The sequence below is a fragment of the Pseudorasbora parva genome, chromosome 20 (genome assembly GCF_024679245.1).
Source record: "Pseudorasbora parva isolate DD20220531a chromosome 20, ASM2467924v1, whole genome shotgun sequence".
In the NCBI taxonomy this organism is placed as follows: domain Eukaryota; kingdom Metazoa; phylum Chordata; class Actinopteri; order Cypriniformes; family Gobionidae; genus Pseudorasbora; species Pseudorasbora parva.
Genome location: NC_090191.1, coordinates 30,655,913 through 30,670,525, shown reverse-complemented (window position 1 = coordinate 30,670,525; position 14,613 = coordinate 30,655,913). Strand labels below are relative to the sequence as shown.

The window sequence follows — 14,613 nt, the reverse complement described above, 5'->3', positions numbered from 1 at the left end:
TTAACATGTTGTGGATGCTGACTGGTCTATATGATGCAACCTGTTGTACCCTATTGCCTAAGAAATGATTGATAACGTGACCAGCAAACGCCCTCGGTATCTTGCTAGGAAAGGCAGAATGCACTATTGGTAGTGGCTTGTATTGTGGAGTATCTGCAGCTGTTTAAGTGTTTTGGAAGTGAGGACAGAATGATGAAGCTGAAACAGCTCCTACAGTCATCAAATCAGTGCAGTGTTCAGAGGAATGGGCCGAATGCCAAGAGATGACAACATTCGCCACATTCCCCCTCTATCTTTTTCTCTCTTAGTCTCACACAGAATACAGATTACCATTCTGAAGTGCTGTCCCAGTAAACAGCCCGCTCTGGCATACATGTACTGTGCAGCCATGATAACACAGGCTTGTCACAGTGGCCGGCCGAACACAACGCTGCCAATCACCACAGGACAGCAGACAGGTCAAAGGTCTTAACAAGCCGGTGTGTTCCCTGTCAGGCATGAAGACGGTGGGCATTGCATGCTGCATCAACCCAAACAAATTACCTTACCCTTCTCTCTAACTCCACACCTGTCTGCTTCTGAATACTTTCACGCTACTTGGCCTCTTCCTCACCCATTTATCCTTGTCTTTTTCTTCATTCCTATTTTAGTTTACTCCTCTCGTTCTCTAACCTTCCAAACCCGTTCATCTTTCCTTCCCTCATCCACGCTGGGGTTTAGAGCCTTACCAGAGTCTTGTAATCAATTTGCTGTCTGATGAGCTTGTCTTCACTGAGTGAGTAGCGGGCTTCTCCGGTGATAGAGTCGATAGGGCCTTTTTCCATCTGTTGCTTTATGGCACAGAAAAGAGAGAAGAGGGGCTCCCCTGCACACTCCTACACAAGGGGAAAAAGGCACTCAGTCACTTTCACTCGCTTAAATTTCACACCAACCACCTACATTGTATGTGGGCTGTCATTCCCTCATTCAGTAACGGTAATAGACATTTTGAACAGAGTTTTACAGTTTGTCAGGTACAGTGTATCAATTTCAAAGGATGCCACAATTTCACTCACTATAGATTCCATTGATAGTTAAGCTAGGAGTTCTGGAGTTTAAATTTTTTTTCAGGCAAAAGTTCCCTTGTTGGATAGATAGTCAGAGCAGTGACCAATGTATAAAGTGTTGCAATTTAGCCTGGCTTTAAATAATGTGTAGTATGTATTTACATACTCTTTTTTTATGGATTATATTTATAATGCATTCACTAAAAAAATGGTACAGCGAAACTTGTAACTTGAATATTACATTTTAATTCTGTTAAATACATTTTAATGTGAGTGGATGTATTTTTGAAAGTGTACTGTGTCTGGATGAATTTGGGGAGAATATACTTGCTGAAATGAGAAATGGACTAGAGGTCTGGGCAGCTGGTCAAGCACTGTTCAATAATACTCAAATCAATGTTTTGTGACTGCAATAATAATGTTATGGTTTCGCATGGATGAGGTCACAATGAAGTCCTTCTCTTACAGTAGAGTCCAATTTGAGCTTAAATGAATCCTGAAGCTTTCAAGTGATGTTTCGGCTTCATTCACTCAGGTCTAATCCGTTAAACTAGACTGGACAAAATAGCATTGACTTCCAGACTTTGCCTGCTTTGTGCATTCCATAATTCAAAAAAATTTTGTACATTGGCGAAATTGCACATGCCATGTCCTGATTCCAGCAGATGTGTTTATTAAGAGATTAATGACAAGTGCTAGAGAGGGCTGCGGTGGAGCTGACGGTCACAGTGCTATATGTAGAATTGAGACGCACCTGCTAAGCCAACTGTCTCATTATAAGAACAGAAAAACGCTGGAGTCAGCAAGGCTTGGCCAATTTTAAACCCTCTATGATTAAAACTGCATGCAGGCAAATTCGCATACAGATGTACATTACATACCAACACATATTATACACTAGACAGACACTCTCCCTTCTCTGTCAAACACATGTAGTGCATCACTGCCAAAGCTCCCGCAGGACTTTGCTTGATTCCTCTGTGCTCAACAGCGCATGTGCCAAACGACCTTGAAGGTGTGAGATCTATTTTCTTTGCTGATGATTATTCAGATTAGTGGTTGACTGATATATCATTTCAATGGTTGATTTTGAATTATTACATCTGGGCCACCCAGACCTGAATATGTGGTTAAACACACATACAACTGTATCCACATGCAAATGGCTAACTTACCTTGAGAAATTTGTAAAGTAGAAAAGTGAACCAATTTGTTAGCATTTTCTCAGCCACAGACTCTGTTCTGAAAAACAAACAAGCAAACAGACAGTAAGTAAATAAATAAATAAATAAATAAAAGCAGCACAAAGCTACGATTATCACTGCGAATGTCACACACAAATGCGATTACCACGACCATGTAAAATTCACTTCACAAAGCCCGGTGTCTTCTAATGAATAGGACTTTGTTGAACAAACATAATTGCCAGAACATGAATTGCGCTCTGGAATCTATAACGCCAATCTGCAGGCTGTCTTTATTCCCACAATAATCCACGAGACCCTAATACAAGAAACCCAATTAAAAGCCTTTATATGATCCAGCTGGATAGATGCCAAGTGAACCTACTCTGGCCTGGAATAAGACCGGATTCATTTTCTCCCCCCCACAGTCCGGCTATTGAGCTTGAAATGTATTATGTTACAATAGAAGGTGGCTGAATGGAGGGCCGGGGTGCGTCAAAGTACATCATGATTGGCTAACACCTTCACTTGGACCACAACCTCTGATCCGGCATGAGAGATGTACATACATAATAACTATAACAAAGTGAAACCCAATATACATGGATCCGATGTCTCCAGTCAGTGTGTGCCGCAGGGAGCTGGTGAATTGCCAAGGCGCCCTGCAATGAGCCATGGCACAGAGCATCAATATTTCAGGATTACAGCATTGTGGTGTGTGTGTGTGTGTCTTTGCCGCCTTGTATCCCAGCTGCCACCTGCATTCCCTCTTTCCCACTGCCGTACGAAGACCTGCCGCTGCGCAATACCATGGGTACATGCGTGTCTGCGTGTGTCCGCTAAGCTGGCGCAACACCTGGAAGGGATTAGTGTCCCCTTGTTTTGTAGCCACTGCCTTGAGTCGGCCAAAGGAGGACAGGTCCAGGGGTCAGCGGGTCATGTTTCATCTTTCCTTTCATCTCCATCCTAACATTGCCCTGTAATCATCCTAACTCCCGACTGTTCTCAATGCCTGGATCATTTACAAGAGAAACAGTCATTGGGGGAAAACCCGGAGATGGAGGGAGCATAGTACAAAAAATAGATAAAGGAAGGAAACGTCAAGAATGAGAAACCTTTTTGCCTCTGTGTACTGTCACTTATTCCCACTGGCTTTCCCTTTCTTTATCCATTGGCTGATTTGATGGTAATTATTGTTGGCAAGACCCCATAAGCTCACTTACCCATATCCTGTGTTACCTCTCGACTCACCGAAGGGGGAATAAGTAGCCTCGTTGCCAGACAATCCTGGCACAACCTCTCCATAACATTGCCACAGCGCCAAGAGCAACCAACTATCACTGTCCCCCAAATCCTTATGTCACATATCATTGGCACTGAGAGCTAGCGCTTGTTTGGCTTTGGTTTAGGGAGGCAGGAAAAGTGATGCCCATCCAGTGGTGAGGAATAGGATGTGGCGTTACCTGGTGCTTAGTTCCCCCTGATTAAACAGCCATTTCAAAGGGGAACGAAGTAAAATCTGCTGGAGGATTCCTCCACGGTGAATGCGCAAAGAGGCACATTGGAGCTATGCTCCATAAACAAGAAAAAGAGGGTGAGGAAAGAGCTCCATATATCTTCCTCCTCATCTCTCGCATCCAGCCATTTCTTGCAAGGCCATTTACATTTGATGCCGCTTTCTGCCACCGCAAATGGATGTGAACAGCCAGCTCTGCCAACTTCGAGGACCTGAGAGTGGTTTATTATTCCAGAGAATCAAAATGAGAACTGTCACTTTATGACAAATACTGCACTGCAAATGTGTTATATCCAGAAAATGCATCTCATAAACAAGTTCATAGATTTAACAGAGTTGCTACACATATGGCATTGACTGAGTAAAGATTTTACAGAGAGTTAGTCTCATGCTTCAGCTAATAGGTGTCCAGGAACACGCACACACACACACACACACACGCACACACACACACGCACACACACACACGGCTAATGGGCTGATGTTATGCACCTTGCAGCATCACAGGCTTTGTTTTCTTAACCAAACAATCGTCTGTTGAATCCAACTCCCGGTATGTCCCCCTCCTTAATGCACATGTGTTAAAGAACACAGCTTGAATCTAGGAATAATTTCAATTTTGCACTCTGCCTCACGTGGAGATGAGTGTCCGCTCGACGCACTGTCGGGCCCCGCTGCGTAACCATGGTCCCCCTTTACTGAGGATTATCCCCAGAGAATAATCACAGAACTTCTATTCAGCTCTGCGTGTGTTTGTGTGTGTGTGAAGGAACTGGATTTGTGTGTTAGTCTGAGTAAAAAATATGTGTACAGGCATATGCAGGAACAGGAGACCCACGTGGACTTCACTTCACTGATGCCATACATAGAGAAAATGGGCTGCACAATCTGAGAGGTTATTTTTAATCGTAGACGAGTAGAGTGGGCTGCAGGGAACGAGGGAGAAGGAGGAATACGACAGATGGTTCTAGAAACTGCCCGTTAGTTAGTTAGCCTGTGTGTGCTTGTGAACTCAGGTTGAGGCTGGACAGATGGGGCGGCTGTCGCAAGCACTTTCTTGGAAATGGGGAAAGGAAAGCTGGTTGGAGGCTTCTGCCAAAGATGTCCTGCTTCTCTGCATTTTAAACACAGATTTAGAAATCATGCAGTGAAAGAGAGACAGGGAGAAGAAAATTATTCTCAGACAACAGATTAGGCCTCACTGTTCTGGCCCAGCGCTCTGTATCGTGCTTTGCTAAGCAGGTGCTAGAGGTTAGACAGATTCCATGTGGTGAAGATCACTCTATATACCCGCGAGAGTCTGATCCATTGAAATATACGAGTAAAAGAGGCTTTCTCAACTGGAGGATCACAACGCAAAAATGCAAATGTTAAATCCAACATTAAAAAGTAGTAGATTTTCATATTGTTGGGTCTGAGCTAGGAGTGTAACCATATACATATGCCACGGTTTGGTTCACATCATGGTTTTGGAGCCACGGATTGGTTCAGTCATGGTTCATGGCGGGCACCAGCAATAACACCACTAGATTCACTTTTAACTTAACAACAACAGCAATAATTTAACAATTATACATTTGCTTCCCATTTTCTTTAGAGCAGTTAGCAAACCTGAGTAAACTCAAATGAAATGTCTGCAGACCAGTTACCATAATGTTTAAAACAAACATAATAAAAATTGATGACACACAAGTAATGTCCCACTGTAGCCTACTTTGAATACATACATAAATTGTATGAATATGACTAATACTGATTAATACATTGGCCTATCAGTTAAAGATGATAAATAGCCGTTTTTGTTAATAGCTACTATAGTCATTCTATAGTTAACACTACAGCCACTGTAACCCCTCCTGTTCGAACCGCCCGCTCCAAGCTGGACTCAAACCCGGGTCTGCTGGCATGAGAGTCAGACGCTCTAACAAGAAGGCTAAAGGCTGCAATCTCTCTAGCGTCAGTCAGTAGAGCGCTCTTGAGGTCAGAGGAGTGAGGTTTACTTGCACAGCAACTAATAGCTGGCCTCCGTTACACTCACCCCCTAAACCTCACTCCAATCCGGGTCACGGCACCATTGTAACCCCTCCTGTTCGAACCGCCCGCTCCAAGCGGGACTCCCTAGCTGGCCTTCGTTACACTCACCCCCTAAACCTCACTCCAATCCGGGTCACAGCACCAACGTAACCCCTCCTGTTCAAACCGCCCGCTCCAAGCGGGACTCCCTAGCTAGCCTCTGTTACACCACACCAATCTCATTTAAAAATAAACAAAATAAAGTCAAAATAAAGTTCAATTTTGGGGTGATGGAAACTGAACTGTTAATGAAACATGAAAACTGCTCCTGATTATCAGAATGAACATCATACCTGCATGCCTTCCCAGCTAACACACGTCGAACCAGTTACACGTTATTTATTGGTACTTTAATTACTGACATCGTAACGTTGCATGCTCATAGTTTCTCTTGCGCTTGTAATATATATGCCATGATAGGGTGCAGCGCGCACGTAACTAAAGAGTGTGTGCTACAAGAACAGTATAACGGCTTATAGGACAGGAAAGCGGTTTTCTGAGGTGAGAGTTTTTTTTAATTTTGTAACAAGCTACAAAAATGACGATGTTGCTGGGACTCCAAAGTAGCATTTTGCCTACTTGGCTAAATGGGAAAACTGTCTCTCTTTGCCCTTCCATGAAGCTTGAGCGATCGCCCAAGTCACGTGACATGCCCTTGGAAGACAAAAGTTAGTGTATACTTAGTAAATAATATTATTATTATAATATTTATTAAAAAATATAGCTTATTAGTTGTTAAAAGTGTACTAATTACTATTTAATCTAAAGTCAAGGAAGAAAAAACATATTTTTTGGCATAAGGTGAAGTGACAGCTGGGGCAGCTGGGGGCGGGGCCCGCTCGGTTCAACATGAAATTATTGCAGTTCGAACTGTGGGTGGTGTATCGTGTTTTTTCGGTTCGGTCTGAATATCGTTACACCCCTAGTCCGAGTAGTTCCTTGTAATTTTAATACATTTCAGTTTCATTTAAAAATTATTGTGTTTTGTGTTAAAATCTGGTATAATTTGAAGTATAACCTGGATCCTGAACCAAAACCAGTTGAGAGGAGCCACTGGACTATAGGTTATAAAGGAACATTGTAGTAAATATCTTTAAAGTGCAGATGTTGCAGGTGCCTACAAAAATGTGACAGGGTTATTTTGTCTCTGAGAGAAGCCTGACTGAAGCAACAAAAAAAAATCTTTATATTCCACCACTACTAGTACAGCAGATCTGTGCAATTAATCTTCACTTTGCTCGTTTCAATTAATCATGCTTGCCATTAAGGGTGTTGAATCAGTAATGATTCAGTCAAGGAGCTTCTCTTGCAGTTGTCTCATGATCAGTTTGTCACTATTTGCAATCTTGTTTTGACCAATGTATTATTTTGTGTTCCTTGTAATAATTTTTCTCAGAAAGCAGGAAGAGCCCCTTTATTTTTAATAGCAGTTTCAATCAGTTAGTAAAAATATATTAAGTGTCAACCAGCGTTAAAATGAGTAGAGAGGAGAAAAATCAATATGGTATAGTAATAATATTGCCTTCTATGATGTTAAAACACAGAGATACAAGGGAGTTGATTGCATGGGGAATTGAGCTGCACATATCTCCCTACATTCAGTAGGTTTTTAGTGCACTGTTAATTGGATCTCAAGCTAATTAATCCTAATTACAATTTAATGATGAGTATGCTATTGCATTCCATGTTTGGGAGGAGAAAGTGTGCATTTCAATGTCCCTAAAAGCAATTATTCCTATTCAGCGTACTTGCGCTTCAAAGACTATATTCACAGAGGTCATCTGCACTCGTCAATGGAGTTGACTATAATTAGAATCAGGCAGATTGAAATGATCACAAAATTTAGAGCATGTGCTCTGTTGATTACACACACTTGAGGGGCATTTATAATCAGTAAAACCCACTGGACTGCAGGACTAGATTTTTGAGAAAGCAATTCATGTGCATGTGTCTAGTACCTTCTGAGTAAAAGTTTGGGATGGTTCTTGCTTTCCAGGTTCTTGTCAATGAGGTCAGACAGCAGGTGCTTGAGCACATCGGTTGCGTACTCCAGTTTACTTTGCAAAACAGTCATGATCAATGAGGCGACATTTCCACGGTCTCGCATAGAGAAGCCCCTCTGAGACTCCAGGGTCCGGATGAAGGACAGCAGGAAAACCTTGTTGTTGATAAGCTGTCCAAACAGTTTTAGGCCTTTCTCCACCTGTTCCTGTCTGTAACCTGGCACCTGCAGGAAAAAAAAAAAGGACGACAGCAAACAGTTACAAACAGATGGCATTTCACAGCCTGAATGTGATAATTCATCAGCATATTCATTATATAAATGAAATCAAAATAGACTGTAAACTGTAAATAAATACAGTTTTGGTTAATATTGAAAATCAAGCCCTACTCTATATTTTTCTTTCTGCACTGAATGTCTCTTTTCACTGAGAATTGCTAATAATGGCATTATTTTATGTAGTTATACCCTTAGAGCTAAGCAACTTATCATAAATGTCGAATTTTTTTAAGAATGCTTAAACTTAAGTTTGGCTAATTTGGCTGGAAAGCTTTTTCCAGCCCTCTCATCCTATGCCAGTGTCCAATAAAACACCCACAGACATTTAAACTGAAAAGAGACAAATACATTAAATAAAAACAAACCACTATACTGATGAACAGCATATATTTAATAGAAGCTGCTCACAGGGTTAAAATGAATTTCATTGTGTGCTGAGAATACCTGATGACAAACAATTAACCATGCAGAGACCCACATGGCATCCTTTGATATGATTTGCCTCATCAATAATCATTAAATACCTATCAGAATCTCTAGACGGCTCCTGTCATTAGCAGTGATTTTACTATAAACTTTTCCAGAGAGGATGTTTATTCCAATTAAGTCTTAATTGATATAGCTGATTAGAACCAGAGATCATCTGGCATATCAGGTAAGGTATGGCTCGTATGCTGGCTGAAGAAATGTGTGATTCAATTAAAACTGTCCATCACTGTCATAACGGGGGTATAAATAACCCGTAGATTGGTGTACCATGCATTAGATTTTAATTCTGTTCCCCACACCCAGAAAAAAAAAAACCTGTTGTGTCACATGTCATTACTGTTATTAACGAAAGACTGATTGTGAATCAGAGAGCAGCTCATTACTTTAAGGAGAGAAAAAAAAAACACGAACGAGAGAGAAAGAGACTACATGTAGATTATAATGAGAGCTGCTGCCTTTTGTTTACTGAGGGTGAGCACAAATAGCATAGTGACAGCTTTAATTCCCAACAACCCCACTGTGCTGTTAGTCCTTCAAAAAAAAGAAAGAAGGAAAAATGCTTAGCAGCCATTAATGTGACTGTTCCTCACACAGGTACAATGCGCAGTAATTACATGCATACATAAATATGTAAATCTATGCATGTACATCTCAGGAACTTAGTAAAGGGCCCTTTGGATGCAAATTTGTTATTGCACAAAACATTTTTGCATCATTAAAATTGTTAGGTTACCTCCAGGTCTCTAAGGACAGGGTGCTCCTCAATGCCAGGGAACAGAACTCGCATGGTGTATGTGCGGTAGTCTAGGAATGGAATACCAGCTCCGTCCAGATCGCTGGTCAACTCGTGAATGTCTGTCTGCAGCTCTGCAAATGCTGCGGAAGACACACAACAAGAAGAACAAACAGGTTGAGTTTGCTAAAAACTTAATCAATAAAATAAATATGATATAAAATAATAAAATAATCTGTACGACAGTGGTAAGGCTACCATGACAGTGAAAGAAAAATACTGCAAATGTAAGAACTATGTTCACAAGACATGTTATGTACAGTGCCTTGCGAAAGTATTCGGCCTCCTGAACTTTGCGACCTTTTGCCACATTTCAGGCTTCAAACAAAGACATAAAACTGTATTTTTTGTGGAGAATCAACAACAAGTGGGACACAATCATGAAGTGGAACGAAATGTATAGGATATTTCAAACTTTTTTAACAAATCAAAAACTAACTATCTTTCCATCAATTTTAACCATCTTCCCTGTCCCTGCTGAAGAAAAGCAGGCCCAAACCATGATGCTGCCACCACCATGTTTGACAGTGGGGATGGTGTGTTCAGGGTGATGAGCTGTGTCGCTTTTATGCCAAACATAACGTTTTACATTGTTGCCAAAAAGTTCAATTATGGTTTCATCTGACCAGAGCACCTTCTTCCACATGTTTGGTGTGTCTCCCAGGTGGCTTGTGGCAAACTTTAAACAACACTTTTTATGGATATCTTTAAGAAATGGCGTTCTTCTTGCCACTCTTGCATAAAGGCCAGATTTGTGCAGTATACGACTGATGGACAGAGTCTCCCACCTCAGCTGTAGATCTCTGCAGTTCATCCAGAGTGATCATGGGCCTCTTGGCTGCATCTCTGATCAGTCTTCAATGTATGAGCTGAAAGTTTAGAAATCCGGCTTTAAACTTCTCCACAACAGTATCTCGGACTTGCCTGGTGTGTTCCTTGTTCTTCATGATGCTCTCTGCGCTTTAAACGGACCTCTGAGACTATCACAGTGCAGGTGCATTTATACGGAGACTTGATTACACACAGGTGGATTCTGTTTATCATCATTAGTCATTTAGGTCAACATTGGATCATTCAGAGATCATCACTGAACTTCTGGAGAGAGTTTGCTGCACTGAAAGTAAAGGGGCCGAATAATTTTGCACACCCAAGTTTTCAGTTTTTGATTTGTTAAAAAAGTTTGAAATATCCAATAAATTTCATTACACTTCATGCTTGTGTCCCACTTGTTGATTCTTCAAAAAAAAAAAACGTGATGTTTAAAGCCTGAAATGTGGAAAAAGGTCGCAAAGTTCAAGGGGGCCGAATACTTTCGCAAGGCACTGAATGATGCTTAAAAGAACACATTTTCAAGTAAAGTTACATTTTTATTTTAGGACTATATTTTCGGCTCATAAATTTCAGGCAAAAACCAATAATGGCATTTTTAGCTGTAGTTTTATTGAAGCACTGACTTCCTCCCTATTTCTCTGAAGGCAGGCGTACACGGTGCGATTTTTGCTGTCGTACGAACTCGCAGACGTTTTTTTTCTCTATGGAGAAATCATGTGGACATCGTGGATGCTCGTATGGTCGTGGCTCGCACCGTGTGAAAGGAAATGCAAAACGAGCCGAGTGTGTTAGGAGCACCTTCCAACCTTACGATAATTTTTAAGCATGTTTAAAAAATTTGGGGAGTCAGCCGATATTCACTAGCGTATGGCTGTCCCCTATTGCCAAATCATGCACAACCACATCACATAGGCTTGATCTATTAGTATTGTTAGGTCCATAGGGACATAGGGATTTATTTTAATTTCTTAATTTGTGTGGATTCTGTTTTCTGTGCTTTTTGTGTTCTGTTCCTCTTGCTCCTCCTACTGTCTGCTTGACAGGCTTATGAGTGCCACCTGAATCCTGTTCCAGATAGTTAAGTGGAGAACAAAGGAACCCAGATAATTCTAGTCAGCGAGAGAGACTGAGGTTTTCCTCTGCGGGAGAGACTAACATCTTCTGGTCCCAGTGCTGTTGTGTGCTTATATGGTGTATAGTGTTTTGCCTGTAGTCAGGTAAAGAGCTGTGAAGTGTCTCAGCTAAGTTGTGTATAACCAGTATAGCAAGGTGAGCTGTTACGTGTTACAGCTAATGTTTGCACTCCTAAACCTTAACTCAATCTGAGCAGTGTAAATCAATGTCTATCTGTCAATGAGCTATCTGTGAACATCAGCCATTCTACTTTTGTTACCTTAATTTTCTCACTGTAGGGAGGCGGATGCCTTTTGCTTTAAGACCCACCTTTTCTCCTGTTTTTGTGTAGTAAGGGAGTTGGGTAATTGTTTCTGTATTTTCTTTCATTCCTTTTTGGTAGGTAAGTTATCCTTAATCTTTAGTAAGAATGTTTTGTTTGTTATTTTGGCTTCTCCCCTCCTGAAGTCCTGTTTGTTAATGCTCATTGTTAATTTAATAAATCTTATTATTTTGAAACTGGTGTCTTGAGCAATGTGTCTCTGGCCTGGGACCTGGAGATGGCAGTTCTCTCATCCTCTCCCCGCAACTTTTTGTTACCCTCCTTTCCTGTCCCTAGACTAGAAAGGAGGATCGTAACAGTATTATTAGGCTATATAGCTCAGTGGCTGCAACCACTCACTCACACACTCACTCACACACTCACACACTCACTCACACACTGACTCACACACTGACTCACACACTGACTCACACACTGACTCACACACTGACTCACACACTGACTCACACACTGACTCACACACTGACTCACACACTGACTCACACACTGACTCACACACTGACTCACTCACTCACTCACACACTGACTCACTCACTCACTCACACACTGACTCACTCACTCACTCACACACTCACTCACTCACTCACTCACACACTCACTCACTCACTCACTCACTCACTCACTCACTCACTCACTCACTCACTCACTCACTCACTCACTCACTCACTCACTCACTCACTCACTCACTCACTCACTCACTCACTCACTCACTCACTCACTCACTCACTCACTCACTCACTCACTCACTCACTCACTCACTCACTCACTCACTCACTCTGGCTGTTTCCATTCAAAGGAATGGCTACTGTTCTCAGCTTTGCAACAATTTATTTTTTGTATCTGAAGCTATCAGCAACATTGAAAGCTCCGGTCTCTGCTTAACGCGAAAGCTTGTGTGATCGCGGCTGGCTCGCGGTGCAAACAGTCATGCCGTGTACCAGCTGATTTGATGCGATGATCAAATGAACTGACTGTCTGCAATATCTCACGACCTCCCGAGTGTCCGAATTCGCACAGTGTACGTCCGCCTTAAGGTCCCCTCAATTTCTGCTGTTCGTATGTCTTGGAAATGATGCAGAGGCTGTTTCGAAGTACTGCAAATTCAAGAAAGTTCATAACTCATAATTTGAATTGACATCACTTTGTTAATCCACCTTCCCCCCCAAGACTACTTACCCTCTTTACACTCTAAAGCTACTCTGGACTCCAGGTTGTCCATCTGCATCTGCAGCCGCTTGAGAGTAAGGTCACTCTCGCGGGACTTGCGCTTGTAGGCAATGAGGACAATGACAATGAAGAAGATAAGGAGTCCTCCTGCACCTGCAATGCTGATGACGGCAGTGCTGCTGAGAGGACTGTCAGAGGTGATATGAACCACACCTGGAGAAAACTCAATGCCACCCACACGAGCCTAAAAAAGGAGCACATTTTGCATAGATTTAAAGGAATCAATACTTTGTTGTATTTAAAATTAGCTGTGTGGTATCAATATCAATAGATATTAAAAATCAATATTATTTGATGATGCTGTGCTGTCTTTTTCGAGTTTATGGCTGTAAGGGTCTGTTGAACTTTCTCTAGTACGACTGTCAACAAGCAGGCAGCCACACAGAATTCCCATTGAGAAGCATAAAAGTTTTTATTTGGTTTTTTCAGCTCTAATAAGTCTTGGGGATGATTTTTCTATTTATGTCAGCCTCTCAGAAAATAAAATAGCCACAGAGTCCCTAAAGCATTAGGTCACTGCGAAAAGTGGATACCATCAACTTACCAGAACCTTGTGACGGCCAGTCAGATTGGGGGATTCACAGAGCAGTTGAGTATCTGATACAGTTAATGTGCAAGGTTTATCTCCAATCAGAACCGTGTAGTTGAGCTTCCCATTGCCACCCGGGGTTGGAGGGAGGAAGTTCCTACCCTGAAATTCACATTCACAAACATATGTAGCAGCTGCAATGAAAAAAATCGAAAGACAGACTATGCAGATGTATGTAAATACTTGATTTACCTTGAGTATGATGGGAGACCCTGGCTTGAGCTCCTGGACCCCAGACACACTAAGCGGTTCAAACACTGGATTCGGGTAGTAGATGAAGTTGGTGTTGTTGAGGGCCAGCACAGACTGAACATCGTCCAGGATGAAACCAAACTCATTAGGTCTCTCTGGCGCTTCCTTCTGCTTGCTCAGACTGTAGGGAAGCTCGGGGGCCATGCACTGCATTGTGTTGGGACTCAGAACCTGACATATCTGGTAGGGGGACATAGATAACAATGAAGGTCAAATAAGTCATATTTGTAATAGATGTGGTTCAGAACAAAAAATTTAGATTCAGATTAACAACAACATTACATTCACATTATAAACAATAATTCAGACCTGTATTTAACCTCAACTTCTTACAACATAGATACACCAGTATTACTTGCCTTAAAGCAGCACTCAATTATTAGCACTTTTAAAACGGTCACACTCTGATTGTGCCTGCAGAGCTGGTGACTCACCAACCAATCACTAACTGTGCTCACCTCTACTTCCTTGTGAGAGATTTGACATTGACATCTCTCCTTGACTCGCTTTTTCATCGCCTTTCCCCCCATCTCTCACATAGATACGCTGCAGCTAAAAATGCGGCTGTCAGAACATTTAGTACTTAATCCCATTCACATGAAGTCAGTGTATCTAAAACGACTCATTTACTTTTCCCTCTTTAATTAAGAGGTCAGGTTTATTAAATGTAAAGTTATGGCATAGCTTTATTCAAACCTACGTGCACATTCCCTTTGAAGTGTATAAATAAAAGGCCTGACAAGACCCTTGAGTTTCACGAACCCACAATGCTTTGCAGTTGACTGTTAAAACACCCAGGCAGCAGACTCACCATCAAAAACATCCCTACAGATATCACCAGTCATTTTAATTGGATTCCTTACAAAGCTGCAGCAC

The 14,613-nt window shown here is 41.7% G+C and overlaps 1 protein-coding gene across 3 annotated transcripts in view; it reads right to left on the bottom strand.

Annotated features, from left to right (window-relative positions):
* Positions 1 to 14,613, bottom strand: part of plxna4 (plexin A4) — a 253,890-nt gene that overhangs the window by 29,057 nt on the left and 210,220 nt on the right. For all 3 annotated transcript variants that reach the window (XM_067428258.1, XM_067428256.1, XM_067428259.1), the window contains 7 exons: positions 13,678 to 13,917; positions 13,441 to 13,587; positions 12,846 to 13,080; positions 9,323 to 9,465; positions 7,778 to 8,046; positions 2,222 to 2,288; positions 729 to 875 (listed from right to left, as the gene is read on the bottom strand). In XM_067428258.1, coding sequence (XP_067284359.1) covers positions 729 to 875; positions 2,222 to 2,288; positions 7,778 to 8,046; positions 9,323 to 9,465; positions 12,846 to 13,080; positions 13,441 to 13,587; positions 13,678 to 13,917 — 1,248 coding nt within the window. The remainder of the gene's footprint in view (positions 1 to 728; positions 876 to 2,221; positions 2,289 to 7,777; positions 8,047 to 9,322; positions 9,466 to 12,845; positions 13,081 to 13,440; positions 13,588 to 13,677; positions 13,918 to 14,613) is intronic.